Consider the following 19674-nt stretch of genomic DNA (forward strand, 5'->3'; position numbering starts at 1 on the left):
ACAAAGGATAATGTATACATTCATAAAGGAGATTTATGCTAATTGCCTACCTTGTCTGGTATATTCATCAGATTCCCTGGGGACTAAATCTTTTACCCGATTTCCATACAGCAGTCTGGAAGAATCATGATCAAAAGCTTTCAAGGTTTCACTTGAACTATAGGACTTCTGAGTAGGCACTCTGCATTCTTCATTTTCTGTGGAAGAATTTGTATAACGCCTTTCCTTGTCTCTTCTGCTCTTTGTCAGGGAGCAATAAGGTCTGCGTTCTTTCACATCCATGCTTCATTCCTTCTGTATGCACGTCAGATAATACCACCTGGAATTCTTCTATACATTCAATTATTCACCTGGAACAGAATTAAATAGAGCATATGTTGGAAATAGATTCTATATTATATGTATTCTATCAACTCACATGTGTATAAGTTTATTCATTCTTTCCATAACCAAATACCATCATGAAGGAGAAATGGGACTCCTTTTCAATTTCCAACTTTTAAAGCTATCTAGAGGTTTGTGCAAATTTCAAATAAATAAACCCTTACACAATACCAATTATATTTTATGTACTTATTCTAGTTGAAGTTCTTTCTCCAGGCTATGTGGAGAATATGTCAAATATGTTGTGTTGTCTAAGTCTTTCTTCTAAACTGGTAATAACTTCATTCTTTCCACCCAGATGTGTTTTAGTTCAGGCTCAACAAAGATTTTAAGGTAACATTTTGTTACTGTTACAGTTTAAGAGAAAGTTATTCCTATTTTTGGGTCATGCAAATTAAGAGTTTTCTTCAAATTCTAGAAAAACTGTACTTCCCAAAGAAACCCAGCTGATATGCTATTTCTCACAATATATCAATACACACACACAGACACACATTTATGTGCCATTTTGTTAGTTCTTAGCTTTAATTTTTAAATAGTTTTGCTTTCAGTCAGGTACAATAAATATTTTAGATAAATCTTATGTGTAGAAACGTAATACTGTAGAAACAGTATTAGGAAAACTGTAATGAATTAACCTACATGTGTAGGTTAACCTACAATTATTAGGCAAGTGAGTATTTTGACCATATCATCATTTTAATGCATATTTTCCAACGCCAAGCTGTATAAACTTGAATGCTTAGTGGATATAAGCTTATCAGGTGATATGTATTTGTGTAATGAGGGAGGGTGTGGCCTAAGGAGATCAATACCGTATATCAAGGTGTGCATAATTATTAAGCAGCTTCGTTTCCTCAGCCAAAATGGGCCAAAAAAAGAGATTTCACTGACTCTGAAAAGTCAAAAATTGTAAATTGTAAAAATTTCAGAGGGATGCAGCACTCTTGAAATTACTAAGATATTCGGATGATCACAGAACCATCACATGTTTTGTTGCAAATAGTCAACAGGTTTGCAAGAAATGGGTTGAGAAAAAAAGACACACATGGACTGCCAAAGATTTGAGAAGAATCAAACATGAAGCTACTAGGAACCCATTATCCTCGAGTGCTGTCATATTTCAGAACTGCAACCTATCTGGAGTGCCCAGAAATACAATATGTTCAGTGCTCAGAGACATGGCCAAGGTAAGAAAGGCTGAAACTCAACCACCACTGAACAAGACACATAAATTGAAACAGCAAGACTGGGCCAAGAAATATCTGAAATATCAGATTTTTCAAAGGTTATATGGACTGATGAGATGAGAGTGATTCTTGACAGACCAAATGGATCGGTAACAGGCACCGAGCTCCACTTCGACTCAGATGCCAACAAGGTAGAGGTGGGGTACTGGTATGAGCTGGTATTATTAAGAATGAGCTAGTTGGAGCTTTTGGGCTGAAGATGGACTCAAAATCAACTCCTAAACCTACTGCCAGTTTTTAGAAGACACTGTCTTCAAGAAGTGGTATAGGAAAGTACTCCACTGTGTGGCTTTTAAACTTCTTAAATAATGACACAGCCCCCTTCCTCATCTGATCTAAAGCCTATTGAGAACTTGTGTGCCCAATAGTTGGCATACATAGATATTCTCCTAAAAAAGCCAAAACCTCACTTTTACTTTCCTAATTATTCAGGTTTGAGGTTTATTAACATTTTGGATTGACCGAGTGCACTTTAGTTGTATTAATCCTACAAAATACAACCTGCCTAATAATTGTGCACACACTTATTTATTTATTTATTTATTTATTTAATCATATTTATATACCGCCCTATCTCCCGAAGGACTCAGGGCGGTTCACAGGCACTTAAAAACACATAAATACAATATAAAAGCAATTAAAAAACTTATTCTAAAAGCCCGTTAATTAAAATATAAAAATAAAACCCAATTAAAACCCATAAATTTAAAATCTAGCTCAGTCCTGCACAATTAAATAAGTATGTTTTAAGCCCACGGCGGAAGGTCCGAAGGTCCGGAAGCTGACGAAGTCCGGGGGGTAGTTCGTTCCAGAGGGTGGGAGCCCCCACAGAGAAGGCCCTTCCCCTGGGCGTCACCAGACGACATTGCCTCGCTGACGGCACCCTGAGGAGACCCTCTCTATGAGAGCGCACGGGTCGGTGAGAGGTATTCGGTAGCAGTAGGCGGTCCCGTAAATAACCCGGCCCAATGTCATGGAGCGCTTTAAAGGTGGTCACCAAAACCTTGAAGCGCACCCGGAAGGCCACAGGTAGCCAGTGCAGTCTGGGCAGGATGGTGTTATGCGGAGCCACGAGGGCTCCATCTATCACCCGCGCAGCCGCATTCTGGACTAACTGTAGCCTCCGGATGCCCTTCAAGGGGAGCCCCATGTAGAGAGCATTGCAGTAATCCAGGCTAGACGTCACGAGTGCGTGAGTGACCGTGCATAGGGCATCCCGGTCCAGAAAGGGGCGCAACTGGCGTACCACTGCATGTCTTCTGGGTTTAGCTGATCTTTCTTATGTGACCACTCTTTCTCTTACAGATGTGTATTCGTAAAATTAATAAAATTTTATGAAATTTTATAATTCATAAAATAAAATTTTATAAAATAAAATAAAATAAAATTTTATAAAAATTCATAAAATAAAATAAAATTCATAAAATAAAATTTGTTATTAAATAGTACTTTCTTAGCTGCAACTGAAAATTCTTCATTGTTTAATTATGGATAATTCCTGATTTCTTTCTCACAGAAATCAATGAATTTAACATATGTCAATGTTTTTAGGGTTAAAACCTCTTTGAGATAAGAATTAATAGTTAAAAATTGCAAGCTATTTCACGTGAGTAATTGGAATAGCTTTAACAATCCAGGTATTATAATCAAAAGGCTAATTTCTTGCAAAGCAGATTCAGATTTTCAAATAAAGTGATGAAGACAATACCTGGGAAGATTAGGGATGTGAAAAAGTAAGTACACTCCATGTAAAAATTTTTCTAATTTTTTAAGATCTGGACACTCCAATATTTTTTTTTGATTAAGCATTATATAAATGTAATGTAATTGAACAAAAATTGAAAAGTTGACAGCATCTTGATGGGATTTAGATCTGTGCTTTGATCTGACCATTCCAGAGCCCTCCATTTCCCCCCCCAGTCATTATTTACTGTTGTTTCCCCAAAATAAAACCTGGTCTTATATTTCACAATATCATCAAGCACCTTTTGATATAATGAAGTATTCCTAGTGAAATCTATAGTGGTGAGCTGCCCAAGAAGATGTAGCAAAGCAGCCTGAAATCATAGTATTTTCACCACTATGCTTTACAATTGGTATTAGGTTCTTTTGATAAAATGCTGACTTGGTTTTCTAACAAGTCTTCTGGTACTATTGATAAATTATATTTATTTTACCTGTCCAAAGCACATTGTCTAGGTGTTCATGAGCAAGACTTACTCTTGCCCTGATGTTCTTTCTGGACAGCAAAATTTCCTTTTGGCACTCAAACATTTTCTAGTTTGTGTAGCTTCTTTCTGATGAGAGCCTCATACACTTTGACTTTAATAATGGCTTGAGCTACCTGTAGATCATGTGATGAAATTCTGGACTTCTTAGAGATGTCTTTTAGTATCTTGTGTTCTGAACTTGGTTTGATTGGTCTGTTCAAATTTTGCAATTTTTAAAAGTCCATTTCCAGGGTTGTAGGTCTCAAAGAGCTCTTTCAGTATAGACATAATGATACCACACACTTCAGCAACAAACAGCAAATCAAACTAAATGCTGAGGTTTAAGTGAGACAGGTTCTTTCTCTTAACCATGAACCTGATCTGATGCACCTGCTTCTAATTTGAGATGTTTAACATTATGTACTTACTTCTTCCATGTACGAAATATTAATTTATGTTTACTTAGATTACACAATAGATTACAAAATGTGAAGGGTGCATATTTGTTCTGTCATATCCTCTTTATCTTGCTGAAATGAAGATCAAATTTAGGAATGTTGAATATGTTGAAAAAGACAAAAATTTCAATGGAGTATACTTTTTCATATTATAAATCTTTAATGTTTTTCAGAAGTACTATATTCCAGTAAGCAAGCATATAAACATCTGACATGCTACATCATAGAATTACAATTTAATATTTAATTTGTAATCTTGATTAACTCAGAATAAATAAATTTTATTCTACTTTTAGATCGAGATGAAATATCTGGTTAAAACTAGGTGGATATTTCTATCCCTTCTGACAGCTATAAAATTCTGCACAGGTACTTCTACAGGTCTCTCATATATGGGATTAACTACTGCCAAGGCTGCATACAAAAATAAAGGGGAACATTTGCTCATTTCCTATGCTGATTGTGCGTGCATGGAGTATAAAAAAGACAAGTTTCAATTTGTCTTCACTGTCCATCTGGGAAACTTGCAATTGACTGAGAATGTGCATGGGAAAAAGCATACACAGAATGTATGTTGAAGTAGGCATTAACATTAAATATTCTTTTATTATAGGCCACTGACAACGTATAGTTAAATAGGTGAAAGAATTTATTCATGTATCTAGTGTGTTTAAAACATCATATTCTACCTTTCCAGACAATATCATACTTGACATGATTCTGTCAAACTGAACACATTTATTTTCTTAAATTGTTATCCTTTCTTATTCTTTTATCAAATATAATTAATGGGAGAAAGGTAGGATGCATTTATACTTTCTCTCCTATCAACACACAAAGAAACACTAAAAATGGTTATTATTTATGAAATATAATTGTAGCTGTTATATTAAAGAATGAATTATATTCCCTGCATTTGTAAGAAAGTTTGAGAAAATAGGAAAAAATACTATAGTAGTATTCAAATTATACAGGCTATACTTTCATATAGAATTCAATGTAAATTCTCAATTATGTACTATGTACAATGTACATAGCACATATACTATGCCTGTGATGGTGAATCTATGGCACGCAAGTCGTTGCCCTCGCTCAGCTCCAGCGCACATGCATGTGCCGGCCAGCTGATTTTTGCCTGGCCCTGCCCATGCCATCCCTCCCCTCCCAGGAGTCTCCACATGGCCCATTTTGGCTGCCAGGTAAGTATAGGGCTCACCTGGAGGCTCTGGGAGGCCGTTTTTGCCCTCCCCAGGCTCCAGAAAAGCTTCTGGAGCCAAGGGAGGGTAAAAAACGGGCCTTCTGGGTCCACTGGAAGTCAGGAAATGGGCCATTTCCATTCTCCAGAGGACCTCTGGAGGGGAGGCCATTTTTGCCTTCCTCAGGCTCCAAGAAAGCCTCTGGAGCCTTGGGAGGGCGAAAAACGGGCCTAACAGAAGACTGGAAATGGGACGTTTCCGGCCTCCAGAGGCTTCAGGAAGGCCTGCTAGGCCTAAAATGGGGTGCAGGTGAGGTCGTGCATGCATGCATAGGGGAGCACAGGGGCTCGCATGTGCATGCATGGGGGGTGGGGCACGGGAGCATTGAATTATGGGTGTGGGCATGTGAACGTGTGATCTCCTGCACTACCCCTGCTTTTGGGATGCACTGGCAAAAAGGTTAGCCATCACTGTACTATGCTATAGACAATTGTGAAAATATTGCAAATGAAGTGCCACTTCTTGAAATACTGAAAATTTGTTATAGATGCTTTGCTTCTTCATAAGTCTTGATAGCATTCTGTATGACCTGGGAGGGCCCTCAAAATGGCAAGACCAAAACTTGGGAAAATTGTCACTATCTCAATGTGAAACTTGAAATTTCCATCACCGAATTACCCAGATATTATTCACAGACTTCTAGCAGAAGTTGAAAAAGAAGACAATGTTTTCCCATGTGAAAAACCGTCTAATATAGATTTAGAAATACAAGCAGATCAGAAAAAATACTTTTTTCATCATATGAAGTAGAAACTACAAAAATATATAACAAAACTACAAAGCATGCATTTCTCCTAAATTTAAACCAGTATTTAATTTTGAAACTTAAAAGTCAGAAGGAAAGCAGATTCAAGAATACAAGAGTACAATGTTCTCTTGACTTTCTAACACTGAGAATCCTGAAACTAATTAGATAGGCAGACAGGCAGACAGATAGAATTATCTCATTAATGCATGATATTTTCATCTTGTGAACTTTTTTAAAAGTAAGTTTTTTTCTTCTGTAAAAAATCAAAGCATGTTTTAACAGAATAAACTAATGAAAAATATAATCCAATTTGGAGAATAGAAGTTACAGTTTTTTAATCTCTAGTCCCTACTCATGGCAAAATAATTCGCTGAAAATTATATGTCTTTGATTTAAAAGCAAAACTGATGCCATAGTAAAATTTCAGCATATTTTCATTTACATATTTATCTCTGTTGTGATGTCAGATCCCTAAAAGAGATACTGCCATTCAATTGGGGGGGGGGAAGTGGGGAGGGCTTGAATTTGATTTATTAGTATTGCCTGTGTCAACAGATATTTTACAACCTATATCCTGGTGCCGAAGCGCCTTGAGGTCTCCTTACCTTTGGAGAATGTTTATGATGGCCATGTGGGCTGTTTCACTTTAAAGGATAATGGAGGATAGCAATGGGAATCCATGCTTATCCGGTTCTCAGGGCAGCTGGTAAAGAAAACATCTTCACACTTGTGTATTGGCTAAAATCTTCATTCTGGCTAAAGGAAGGGGTCTTTCCTGCTTTAATCCTACTTGTCTTGCCTAAGGGTATTCAGACGTTGCTTTGAATCCATTGCTGTCACTTCTCCTTAATAAAAGGTTCCTTTTGAAATACTCCCTTTCAAGAGTTTTCACTTTCTTAAGTTAGAGGGGAGAGGCAATCCTTAGATACTGAAAATATTGAGTCTGTACTATGAATATACTGGGATGAAATAAGGGGCTGTATAAAATAGTAGTAATTTTAATGAATTTTAATAATGAATTGGGTTACTTTTAATCCATAAAATATAAACCTATTTATGAATATACACATTTAATTTACTTTAGTATATTTAGTTTATTTCTTTAGTATAGGTAATGCATGGAATTACAATACAATTTACATGTCTGAAACAAGCAAGCCCTTAATATTATGTCCACATAACAATTTGAAATAGTTTAAAGTAATTAAAAAATCCTTCTACACATGAAAGTTTTTTTTTAATTTACATTTATATCCCGCCCTTCTCCGAAGACTCAAGGCGGCTTACATTGTGTAAGGCAATAGTTTCATCCTATTTGTATATTTTTCACTTTTTTAAAATATTTTTTATATTTTTTATATTTTTTTAATATTTTTTAATATTTTTAATATTATATATTTTTATATTTTTTATATTATTGTAATATATATATAAATATATATTTTTATATTATATATATATATATTATATTTTTTATATTTTTTATATTTTTCACTTGTTCATTTGTGAAAGTTTTCACTTGTGAGGCCAGTTTCAGTTTTCACGATAGAGCAAACATAGGAAATATAATCTTCCTTGTGCTAAACAAACAAGATTTCTTACATATTTATTTGAATTCTTCAAGCACATATATCTAGAACTGTATATAAAGATAAATACATCATATGTTCTTTTATATTCTGTGTAAGGTAGATGTCTCTTTGCTGCAGGAGCATATTTAAATTTCAGTTCTAGGGAGTAAGTCACACAGAAACAGTTGGGGAAATAAAATTTGCCACCTCAAATAACCCATAGGCAGTTCTAGCATTAAATTTATATCTCCCATGTTCTTTTTTCTATCAGATATATAAACTATTATTTTAAGCTTTTTGCTTAAAAAACATAATGCAGTTTAATATTTGCTTTCCATTTGTCAGACATGGTATGAATTGGAATGGGACAACTTGCCCTGTCCATCTTACTCTATTCAATTCGCCACAGCTAACTCACTACAGGACAACTCACTACGAGAAATTCAGTGCAGGAAAACTCACGATTAGGACAAGTGAATTGCAGCAGGCCTTGTCTTGCTTTAGGTTTGAAGCTTCTCATGGAGGAAACGTGGCATGCCCAGGTAGCCTGTGCGGGGTTCCAGGCCGAAGGCATAGTGCATCTGCGAGAGAAAGCCCACTACCTCCACTTCTTCCTGGCATGCTTGCTGTGAGGACCAGCTGCTCTGCTGACATCCAGGTATTAGTCCTGTACCTCCGGCTCCGCCAAATGCGCAGGGCTGGAAAGGTGTTCAACAGGGCCCTTTGGCAGATTCATTTTAAAAGGAGATGCAGATTTCTCTGGGGCTGTTTACTTAACCAGAAAGAATTCCTAATTGGTCAACTAACATTTTCCTGGCCAGTCAATGAAGGATTCCTTGGGGATTCCTGAGATCAGCCCGTTTGCTCCCACTCTGCCACAAGAAGCCAAACCTGGAAAAAAATGGCTTGACAGCAGCAGCCAAAATTGTAAACTGTAATCATGTGATATAACAATCAAATGGGAAGTGATGTCAAAAGTCTACTCTGGTCATATCATTTTTTCTGCTTAGCAACTGCAATGCTTAGCAACAAAGGTTAACAATCCTAATTATGTTTGCTAAGTAATTCTAGTAAGTCCAACTTGCTGGCTTCCTGTTCTGACCACATAGCACTGAAGAAGGCAAAAGTTATGAACAACTCACTCCTACTGGTGCATAGCAACCTTCCTCATTTATTAGCAGGAAGACTCAAATCCAGGTAGCCCCCACTGGCACTTGCACATTTGCCCAACAACAAACAGGCAACGAATATTCAAAGTAGGGAGGACCCTATCAAATCTGGCACCAGTTAACAGCAGTGTCCCCCAAGGCAGTGTTTTAGGACCCACACTCTTTCTGCTTTATATCAACAACCTATGCAATCATTTTAAAAGCAACTGCATTCTCTTCGCTGATGACAAAATTATTTAACACCACTGACAATGCTGCTGCCCTACAAAGCAACCTTGACTATGTGTCTGAATGGTTGCATAATTGGCAACTCAAAATTTCAATTAATAAATGCTCTGTCCTACACTTTGGCAATAAAAATCAGAACACCAAATACAAGTTGGGTGGAAACAATCCACCCAATAGATGAACCTCACTCTCTCAAGGACCTAATGGTAAAGGTAAAGGTTCCCCTCGCACATATGTGCTAGTCGTTGCTGACTCTAGGGGGCGGTGCTCATCTCCGTTTCAAAGCCGAAGAGCCAGCGCTGTCCAAAGACGTCTCCGTGGTCATGTGGCCGGCATGACTCAATGCCAAAGGCGCATGGAACACTGTTACCTTCCCACCAAAAGTGGTCCCTATTTTTTCTACTTGAATTTTTACGTGCTTTCGAAACTGCTAGGTTAGCAGAAACTGAGACAAGTAACGGGAGCTCACCCCGTTACATGGCAGCACTAGGATTAGAACTGTCGAGCTGCCAACCTTTCGATCGACAGCTCAACGTCCTAGCCCCTGAGCCACCGTGTCCCTATATCAAGGACCTAGAAATACTCATTTCAAAAGATCTAAGCCCCAGAGCTCACTGTAACAGTATTGCCAAAAAGGCATTAAGAGTTGTTAACCTAATTTTGTGAGGCTTCTTCTCTGGTAACTTGTATTGCTAACTAGGGCATACAAAACCTTTGCCAGACCAATTCTTGAATACAGCTTGCCTACCTGGAACCCCCACTGTATATCGAACATTAACACGATTGAGGTGGTTCAGGGGTATTTCTCAAGAAGAGTACGCCATACCTCTACTCACAATGGAATTCCCTATGCCTCCAAGCTTGAAATTTTGGGCTTGGACAATCTGGAATTGTGCTGCCTGCAATCTGATCTAAGCATACTACACAAAATTCTCTGCTACAATGTCTTGCCTGTCAACAACTTCTTCATCTTCAACCACAATAATACACTGGCAAACGATCGATACAAACTCAAAGTAAACCGCCTCAAACTCGATTGCAGAAAATACAACTTCAGCAACAGAGTGGTCAATGCCTGGAATGCTCTACCCAACTCCTTTGTTACAGCCTCAAACCCTCACAGCTTCAATCTCAAACTGTCTATCGTGGACCTCACCCTATTCTTAAGAGGTCCATAAAGGGGGCATGCATAAGTGCACCAGCATGCCTATCATCCCTGTCTTAGTGCCCACATTTTTCTGTATTTACTTCCTTTGTTCATGTTTATGTTCATACCTATACTTGTTATCTTGTACATGTTTGACAAACAAATAAAATAAATAAGCTTTAACATCAATTCCCACTGAAAAGACAAATGGGTTGATGAATGCCCAGATATAGGAAGACATATAAATGGCCCCACAAAAAAGCTGCCAGGCTTGAACCACCGTGTCAGCAATGGACAATTCTGAATAAAGTTTGCTCTTCATATGGTATCTGCCATGACTCTCTATAAATGGGGCATAATATCCTCAGTGTGCCTGCAGGGGATCCCACATCAAACTGTAGATCATATTGTAAGCTGAGGACATTTATCGGTCCAATATCTGATTTGTATAATATAAATGATGCTGCACTTCAATAGTTAAATGGTCTAGACATTGATATTTGAATATAGATCTTTTTAACATTTATATTTTATTGGGTTCTACTAATCTAGTTAAAATGTTAATTTATATTGCCAGTCCACGTATGATAAATAAATAAATAAAAGTGTTTGCTAAATAAATAAATAAAAGTGTTTGCTAAGCAAAGACTACTATATGTGGGAGAAGGCAATGGCTTCAATGCAATCAACAATTGAATACAATAACAGTTACACTTCATGGTCAGCTCATGAATGTAATAATATTCAAGTTAAGTTCCAACCCATTGATGCATGTGAAGAGAAGGTAGATGAGAATTTCATCAAATTCAATCTGAAATTGACATAACTTGAAAGCCTAGTATGATTAGAGACAGGAATGCCACAGTTGCAATTAAGGAGGAAAATATAGTTGGATTGTATGGTTTAGGAAACCAACATGTAGTAGAAATATGACTTAGCAAATTCCAATTATTTCTTCATTCCTAATATTGCCATTAAACAATCAAAATTACACCCATAAACATGGACATCACCAAATGGATCAAATAGAAAAAAAAATAACTATATTATTGGTAAAAAGAGGTAGAAAAGCTCAGTTATACCATCAAATACACACTCAGTTATTTACTATGGATCAAATTGCATGGAAAACCACCATTTGAAAAGCAATCATTGCTCAACGCTGTTCATACTGTATATACAGCCAAGATATTGCAATGGAGTTGGACTGGTCAAATATGTCACCCTCACCATCAATAGCAGAGAAATTGTGAAAACTGAAAGACTCAAGATGCCCTATGAAAGTAACATCAAGAGTCTGAGGACGATCACTAAAAATACCTGGGCATCCTTCAAGCTAACAATATCAAACACATCAAAGTCAAGAAGGAGTTTAAAATGAGTACATCACCAGAGTGAAGAAGACCTTAAAGTCAAAATTCAGGAGAGGAAATATTATCAAGCCAACTAATACCTGTGTAATTCCAGTCATTAGATACACTGCTGTAATAGTAGACTGGACTCAGGCAGAACTAAACGCCCTGAGTAGAAAGACTAGAAAAATAATAACAATGAATAATAACAATCATGCTCTTCAACTAGGCAATGACGTTGACAGGCTATTTACCACGGAAAATAGGTGGAGATGGATACACCACACAACTGAAGAAGAAACAGGGCATTGGAAGAATATCTGAAGGACACTGAAGAACGTACTGTACACTTAAGATGGTATATCAAGAAGGCTTACTGACTACTGGAGATACCAAACTGACCTACAAGAAAAATCAAATGAAGACTAGAAAAGAGACATGGCAAGACAAGGTATTACTTGACTAGTAAACATACAAACACACACACACACACACACACACACACACACACACAAAGTAGTAGATAACCAGAAGACCTTGCAAGAGCAGAAAAACTTTAAAACAAGACAGAAGGGTTAATTTTGGCTGCACAACATCAAGCCTTAAGAACCAATAGATACAAAGCCAGAAATGAGATTTTATTTATTTAGCAGATGGCAAATACATGGGCTTATAGTAGTTCAAATGTTAATGTCCAATCCACCCAGCCATTCAAGGACAGGGTGGTCTATGTTGAAAAAATCAGACACTGGGCCAGTGTAAGCTCTTAATGGACATTTGGACACAATGTGATGGATATTTAGTCAAGGAACACCACAGTCACACTGAGGGGTGGAGACAAGACCCCACTTAAACAATGAGTCAATTGGCAGCCAGACTAAATTGAAGAAAGGAGATGATAGCAACAGAGAGCAAATTCTGTCTCTGCAAAGAAGTTAAAGAAATAACGTACCACCTAGTTAGCTGCATCAAGAAGATTGAACAGACTGACTGCAAACAATGACATGACAAAGTAACAACAATGATGCATTGGAATATCTGCAAGAAATACGATTTGCCTGCAAGCAAGAACTAGCAGGACCACAAAATGGAAAACGAAGAAACCAAAGTGCTCTGGGATTTTAGAACTCAAACAATATGTGGTATCTGTCATATAACATCCCAGACTTAAGAACTGTCAAGAAGAAAGATCAAAAAGTAGGGATAATGGACACTGCAGTATCTGGGGACTGCAGAATAGAAGAAAAAGAACTGGAAAAAACCATAAAACACAAATATCTGCAAAAAAAATGTGAACAAAGGTGGCAATAGAAGGCAAACCTAGATAGTATCAATTGCAATAGGTGCATTGGGTGCAATTTGAAAACATCAGCAGCATCAGTTGAATACCATCAGCATTACATTAACAAAATCACCATCAGTCAATTGCAAAAGACAGCTTTACTTGGAACAATTTACATCCTGCTTATCCCAAGACCTTGAGAAGACTCAACAGATGAATAATAATGCCAAATCCAGTCTAAATATCTAATTGATTGTGTGACAAACAATAATAACAGTAATATAATAAAGTATAGTAAAATAAAAAAATAATAAAATATAATATAATAATAAAAATAAAAATAATCATCAGTGGATGATTTTGCCAGTGGCTGCAGCAAAATTTCACAGACTGATTATGTACAACATCGAAATCAAGTTGCCAAAATTAACACACTGGAAGCCTTGCCAGAAGTTTGGGTTTGAATGCAGCAAAAATTACTGGAAACACCAAGTTGACAAAGCTCTTGAAAATGAACAGGTCAAGAACTTGTGGGACTTTTGAATCCAAGCAGGGAGACATCTGGCCCACAACACGCTTGACATTACTATTGTGGAAAAGAAAAAAGTCTGATTCATTAATATTGCAATACCAGGTATTGCAATCGTGCAGGTGATGCACGAATTGAAGAGAAAGTTTTAAAAAATAATGAAATATCGTGATTTGCAAATTGAAGTTGAGCGACTATGGAGGAAGAAATAAATGGCTGTACCATCTAGATATCTGGAAACGTTGAACTCATTAGACCTAAATAGTCTTACTTTGCAAAAAACCACACTACTTGGAACAGCCTATAATACTCAGATGCTACTTTAACAGCTCTTAGGTCCTCAGTTAGGACTTAAACTTATTTTTACCAGTCCCAGACTGTGAATCAAATTGAAGATTAAATCAATAACAATAATAACAATAGTAGTAGTAGCAGCAGCAGCAGCAGGTAGCATAGAAGTTTAATAAATTATGGTTAGTCTAAACAGTTGGCTGACTGGGTGATGAAACATAATTTATATACCATCTTATTCCCAGTGATTGGGCAGTTTACAATTGTAAATTACATTTAAGAACAGAAATCAATACCAAAAAAAAAATCCTCAAAACAAAACAGCACAAAACAGAACAAAAGAAAAGAAATCCTGAGGGGAATAAAAAAGAAGAAAGGGGGTCATTTATCCTATCTGGGTGAAAAGCCCAGCATTTAAGGCTCTTTGAAATAGCAGGTAGTGTGAGATCCATTCGAGCTGGGAAGGCATTGCTATCAAGAAGGCACACTTCCAGGATCTTGTCAGATGACATTGTTTAATTAATTAAATCCAGAGGGCACCAAGCCTGCTAGATGAATTGGCCAAGCAGATAATATGGAGGATAGTCACTACCTCAAATAACCAGACCCACCCACCACGTAGAGTTTTATAGGTGCCAACCAGCATTATATAATCTGATTTGGGTCATTATCCTGGTGGAGGAGCTATAACAAATAACTAAAACAGAACTTTCTAATACTGGATTTTATGTTTCACTCTGGAATGCCTTAATAATCTTCTGATTTCATTATACTCTGTAAACATTCAAAGTGTTGAGGCAGCATTATATATTGGAGGCAGCCAAGCAATCTTATACTATTTTGGGGTGTCTTCCATGTTTCCAATAGGGAGGGTGTTCTTTTCTTTAAAAGCATATTCTATGGGTCTAGAGGGATATGACCAGGGGTGAAATACTCCTGGTTCAGACCGGATCGGCTGATCCGATAGCGATGGCGATCGGTGGTTCAGAGAACCGGTAGCAAAAATCCCTGGCCCCTCGCACATGCACACCCAATCACCTGGTCGCCCGCTTGCCGCTTCTTTTAAAAAGTAAAAAAAAGGCTCTGACGATCATAGCTGAGCCGCACGATTGTCAGAGCCTTTTTTTTTTACTTTTAAAAGCATTTTTTACAACCTATTTGGCCGATTAGGTTGTAAAAAAAATGCTTTTAAAAGTAAAAAAAAAGATTGTGCGCCACAGCTGATCACCCCCCATGCGCTGTTCTTCTTACTCTGTCTCCTTTTGGCGTGCACTGTACGTGTGCACACCTTGCATTTGGTGTGTGGTGTGCACTGAGAATGCGCGCAGCGCGCATGCGCAGTCAGAAAACTGGTAGTGAACTGGTTCAGATTTCACCACCGGATATGGCTTATTAAAAACCTCTATATTTGTTTTATCTGTTCAAAGCATATTCTCTCATAAAGACCATGGTTTGTCAATGTGCATTTTTGCAAACTTCATCTCGTTCTTTTGTGTCTGTTCTTCTGAAGTGCGTTCTTTCTGGGTCTTTTAGCTGTGTTTGTAACTGAAAAATATTGCACCTGTACCTATTAAAGTTCATTCTATCATTTCCAACATTTAAAAAATAACGTATAAATAGCATTTTGCCATGCATTAACTACGTCACTCAATTTAGTGTCATCTGTTAATTTAATAAGCATTCCATTTACTTCTCACACAAGTTATAAAAATATTGAGGAATTTGTGGTTCATATAACACTTTGGTTCCATCATGTAATGGACTGCACTGAATTGTCTTGGGTTACTTATAAAATATATATCATCATTAATATATACGTATAAATATCATCAAAAAGTTTACAATCTTGTGGAGCCACATAACTTGCTGTCCAGGGCCACTTGTGGCCTGTAGGTCATAGGTTGGACATACCTTATGTAGAATATTCCTGCACCCTAGTAAGGGCATTAATTAATAAAATGAGATAAAATGACCATTTCAACTTTTTAGAAAAGAGCAATTAAACAGAATCCAAAAAACAAACAATTCTATTCTTATTTTGAAGCTAAAATATGATTTCAGTCTCTTAAGCTTATTTATGGAATGGTAATTAATCAGAGCCAACTAGACTAATTTGTTTTTAAGAAAAAGATTATTCCTGCAATGTTTATATGTTATCACAAATAATTTAAAGAAAGAAAAAGAAAGTAGTACCAGTGCTTTATCATGAAATGTTTAAATGTAAATTGAAGTTTATAAAAAATGTAATAAATGGTCCCACTAGGAGGGGAACCCCTCCTGAAACAATTCATATAACTAATCATCCATAAAACCTATTACAAGTAAACACTCAGAAAAATTTAAAACACATGAAAAAATGATAGAATTTTCACTTCATTGACTTAAAGTGATATATGTCACAAATCAAGTGACTCAAGAAATCATTTTCTGAATAAGTGCATAAGGCAATCTGTAGCGTCTTTTTGCTAAACTGATGACTCTTAATATATTACCATTAGTCAATATCAGAAGCCTATCCTATTATACACAAATATGAAGTATACTTAATGGTGGTGTTCTTAATCTAAAAATGCCCTGTGGTAGTCCATTCTAAGAAAATTTCCAGAAGACCTCAGCTACCCTTAGATTTCAGAATCAATTAAGTATAAAATACATAATTTGTTTTCCTAAAAGATAAATATTACTGAATCTAAATTAATTATGTAAGCCTGAACGCTATTAGGTTTACTTCTGAATCTATATCCAAATATATTTTTATATTTCTTTAAAATAGTTGTATTAAAATATGTCATTTCATAAAATATAGTTGCTGAAAAGTTAAACATACAAGCAAGAAACCATCTATAAAGACAATTATACTAATTCATGTCAATTATATGTACTCCCTACTCCCTCTTTTTAATTTTGTTTTTTGACAAAGTTACAGATTTGAAAATGAGCTAGTAATCATAACTTTTTATGAAACTGACAACTAATTAACAATACAACTGATTGATTTACCTAAAATATTTATATAGTCACTCATTTTATATTCTGGGTGGCTCCAAACTTGAGACACTTATAGAGGAGCAAATAAAAGACATATTACTATGGCAAAAAAAAAAAAAAAAGGAACATTCAGGAGCACATTTAGAAATCATCATTTGTCAAACATTTGATAATAGTTTGAAATGCAATGTAAGGCATTTATTCAATGGTACTTTTTTATTAATAGGGAAATGAAATGTGATTTTTACTTATTTAATCAACATAGAAGTAGAAGCGTATTTCCTCTATATTTTTTACATATTAGGTTGTAATTAATTACTTACGTTGTAATGAAATACTATTAAAACAGACTGATATGCCTAAATGGATTGACTGATTATTGTAAGTCTGATTGCTGAACCTGCTGTCATTAATTTGTTTTTAATCATGGTCCCATATTTTCATTGTGCTCACTGACTTTCATTATTTGCATTTGCAGATTTTGCTATCAGAGAAGTACCATCAGCATAGCACAGATTATTGATATTTCTTTCTCCAATTTTAAAATCATGCTCACTTTCTTCCAGTCCACTTTCCCTCAATATATATATATATTCTGTCTATTAGCTGAGTAAATAAGGCAATAATATATAGCCTTTCCTCACTTCTCTGCCAACATGGAGTCAATCTACAATATGTTGCCATGTGCTGTCTATACTGTGACTTCTTTCACTGCGTATAATGGGCTTGGTGTGATAACAATGAGATATTTTGTATTGCCATGTTTTTAACAATCTAAAATGACTACCAAGTAAAGTTTTTTCTATAATCAATGAAGCACCTACTGACATCTTTTTGTATTGTTTATTGTTTATTAGATTTTTATCTCAGCTTTATTATTTTATAAGTAAGTCAAGACCGTAAACATACAGAATACTATTTCATGCTCCTATTTTCCCCACAACAATAACCCTGTGAGATAGGTTGGGCAGAAAAAGAGTGACTGGCCCAAAGTATTCTATGACAAGTATTAGCAGTGAAGTCTCATGTTCTTTAGACTTGTCCAACGTCAAATGAATAACTGACATCTTCCTTCCCATGTAAAGCCCTAACCTCCACTGAATTTTCACAAGCATTATTTTCCTGGAAAATTTAAGGTTATCAGAGCCTTCTCTGTGGCAGCACCGACCCTATGGAATGACTTACCTCCAGGGTTACGCCAACTTCCCGATCTCCGTACCTTCAAGTGGGAACTGAAGACTCTGCTATTCAATCGGGCGGGACTAGCCTAAATATTATTTAAATTTAATATTTTAGTCTAACTTAATTTTAATTGAATTTTAATTGTATTAATCTATTTATAATTTTATATTTTAGGGTTTTATATCGGTCTTTGACCATTTTAGTTTTAAATTGGCCGGTTAAATATTTTATTTTAAATGTATTTTAAATTTGGGATTTGTATTGTGTATCTATGTATTTTAATTAAGGCTGTACACCGCCCTGAGTCCTTCGGGAGAAGGGCAGTCTAGAAATCTAATAAATAAATAAATAAATAAATAAATAAATAAATAAATAAATAAATAAATCATAGTTAACAGTATATTATTAAATCTCCTTTCTTGGTATTGGAAGATAGATTGACCTTTTTTACTGTGTTTTGACCAGATTTCTTTGGCATACCTTGGTTAGATCCTTTAATTATTCTGCTTCTGTTCCTTGCCATACTTTTGCATATATTCCATCAACTGCTGTAGCTTTCTGACTTGGTAATGACCAGTGTCGTGATCTAATTTCTATTTTCTAATACCAGAAGTTCTTGTAAATAGGGAATGTCTTCTAAATTATCTTGTATTTCCATATCTCTACAGTACAAAATTTCAGTTATGACGGGTCTTGTAACAACTATTTAAAGATATTATAGGCCTTCCTGGAGATACTTACAGTCCATTTTCAGAGTTACAATGGTTGCACACATACCCTGAAGTCATATGATTGTATTTTGGATGCTTGACAACAGTTCACCATTGCAGCTATTTGCAGAGCCCCACACTCACATGAGAGCAATTTGCTAATTTTTGCTGGTTGCTGGTGCATACTTTCAGTTTTTGGCAAAAAATGCCCATGGCATTCACTTAATGACTATTCAAAAGAAAATCTAAATACTTTGCTGTTGTCACTAAAGTGATCTTCTCCCTCCAGCATTCTGCTATATTTCTGCCATTCAATATTGGTGCCTCCTTGATTTAGCTGAGTACGGGGATGGCCTTCAAACCTTGGATGAACCTTCTAGAATTCATATACTCTTGGCATACACTCCTAGCATTCTTCACTTATTCCTCCCAGGATCATACACTTTCCCTACCAGAATGGGCTTGTGGTTTATGAATATTAATTAATAAACACACTGAATAGGAAAGACAAAACAACTTAAGTTGTAGATAAACTTGAATAATTGCTACTGTCTGTAATCCACTAACACATGAATTACCAAACTGCATACAAGTCAAAGTGAAGAGGATTCCAGCTCTGATCTACTTATTGTTATACTGTCAAGAGTCCTTCAGAAGAACTTATGCAGGCAGGATGAATTGGCAAAGATAAATTCTTTTTGATGTAATTATAAAAAAATGAAGTACTTGTCACAAAGCTGCATGATAGCAGATAGTAAATTTAATGGCTAGTTCATCCTTGTATATCTTCAACAGTAAAATAGCATTTTTAGAAGAAAAATTCTAGTAATCTGCTCCAACTGCCCCAATCATTACCTTGACTTTATAGTGCCAAACTTAATCTAATTTAACAATGAACTCCCTTTGGATTTAAGGTGGG

The 19674-nt window shown here is 36.0% G+C and overlaps 1 protein-coding gene across 1 annotated transcript in view; it reads right to left on the minus strand.

Moving 5' to 3' along the window:
* Positions 1 to 19674, minus strand: part of TENM3 (teneurin transmembrane protein 3) — a 502165-nt gene that overhangs the window by 377947 nt on the left and 104544 nt on the right. The window contains exon 2 of the mRNA XM_058192837.1: positions 51 to 350. Within this exon, the coding sequence (XP_058048820.1) occupies positions 51 to 282 (232 nt within the window). The 5' untranslated portion in view covers positions 283 to 350. The remainder of the gene's footprint in view (positions 1 to 50; positions 351 to 19674) is intronic.

Source organism: Ahaetulla prasina, chromosome 8 (genome assembly GCF_028640845.1).
Source record: "Ahaetulla prasina isolate Xishuangbanna chromosome 8, ASM2864084v1, whole genome shotgun sequence".
NCBI lineage: Eukaryota > Metazoa > Chordata > Lepidosauria > Squamata > Colubridae > Ahaetulla > Ahaetulla prasina.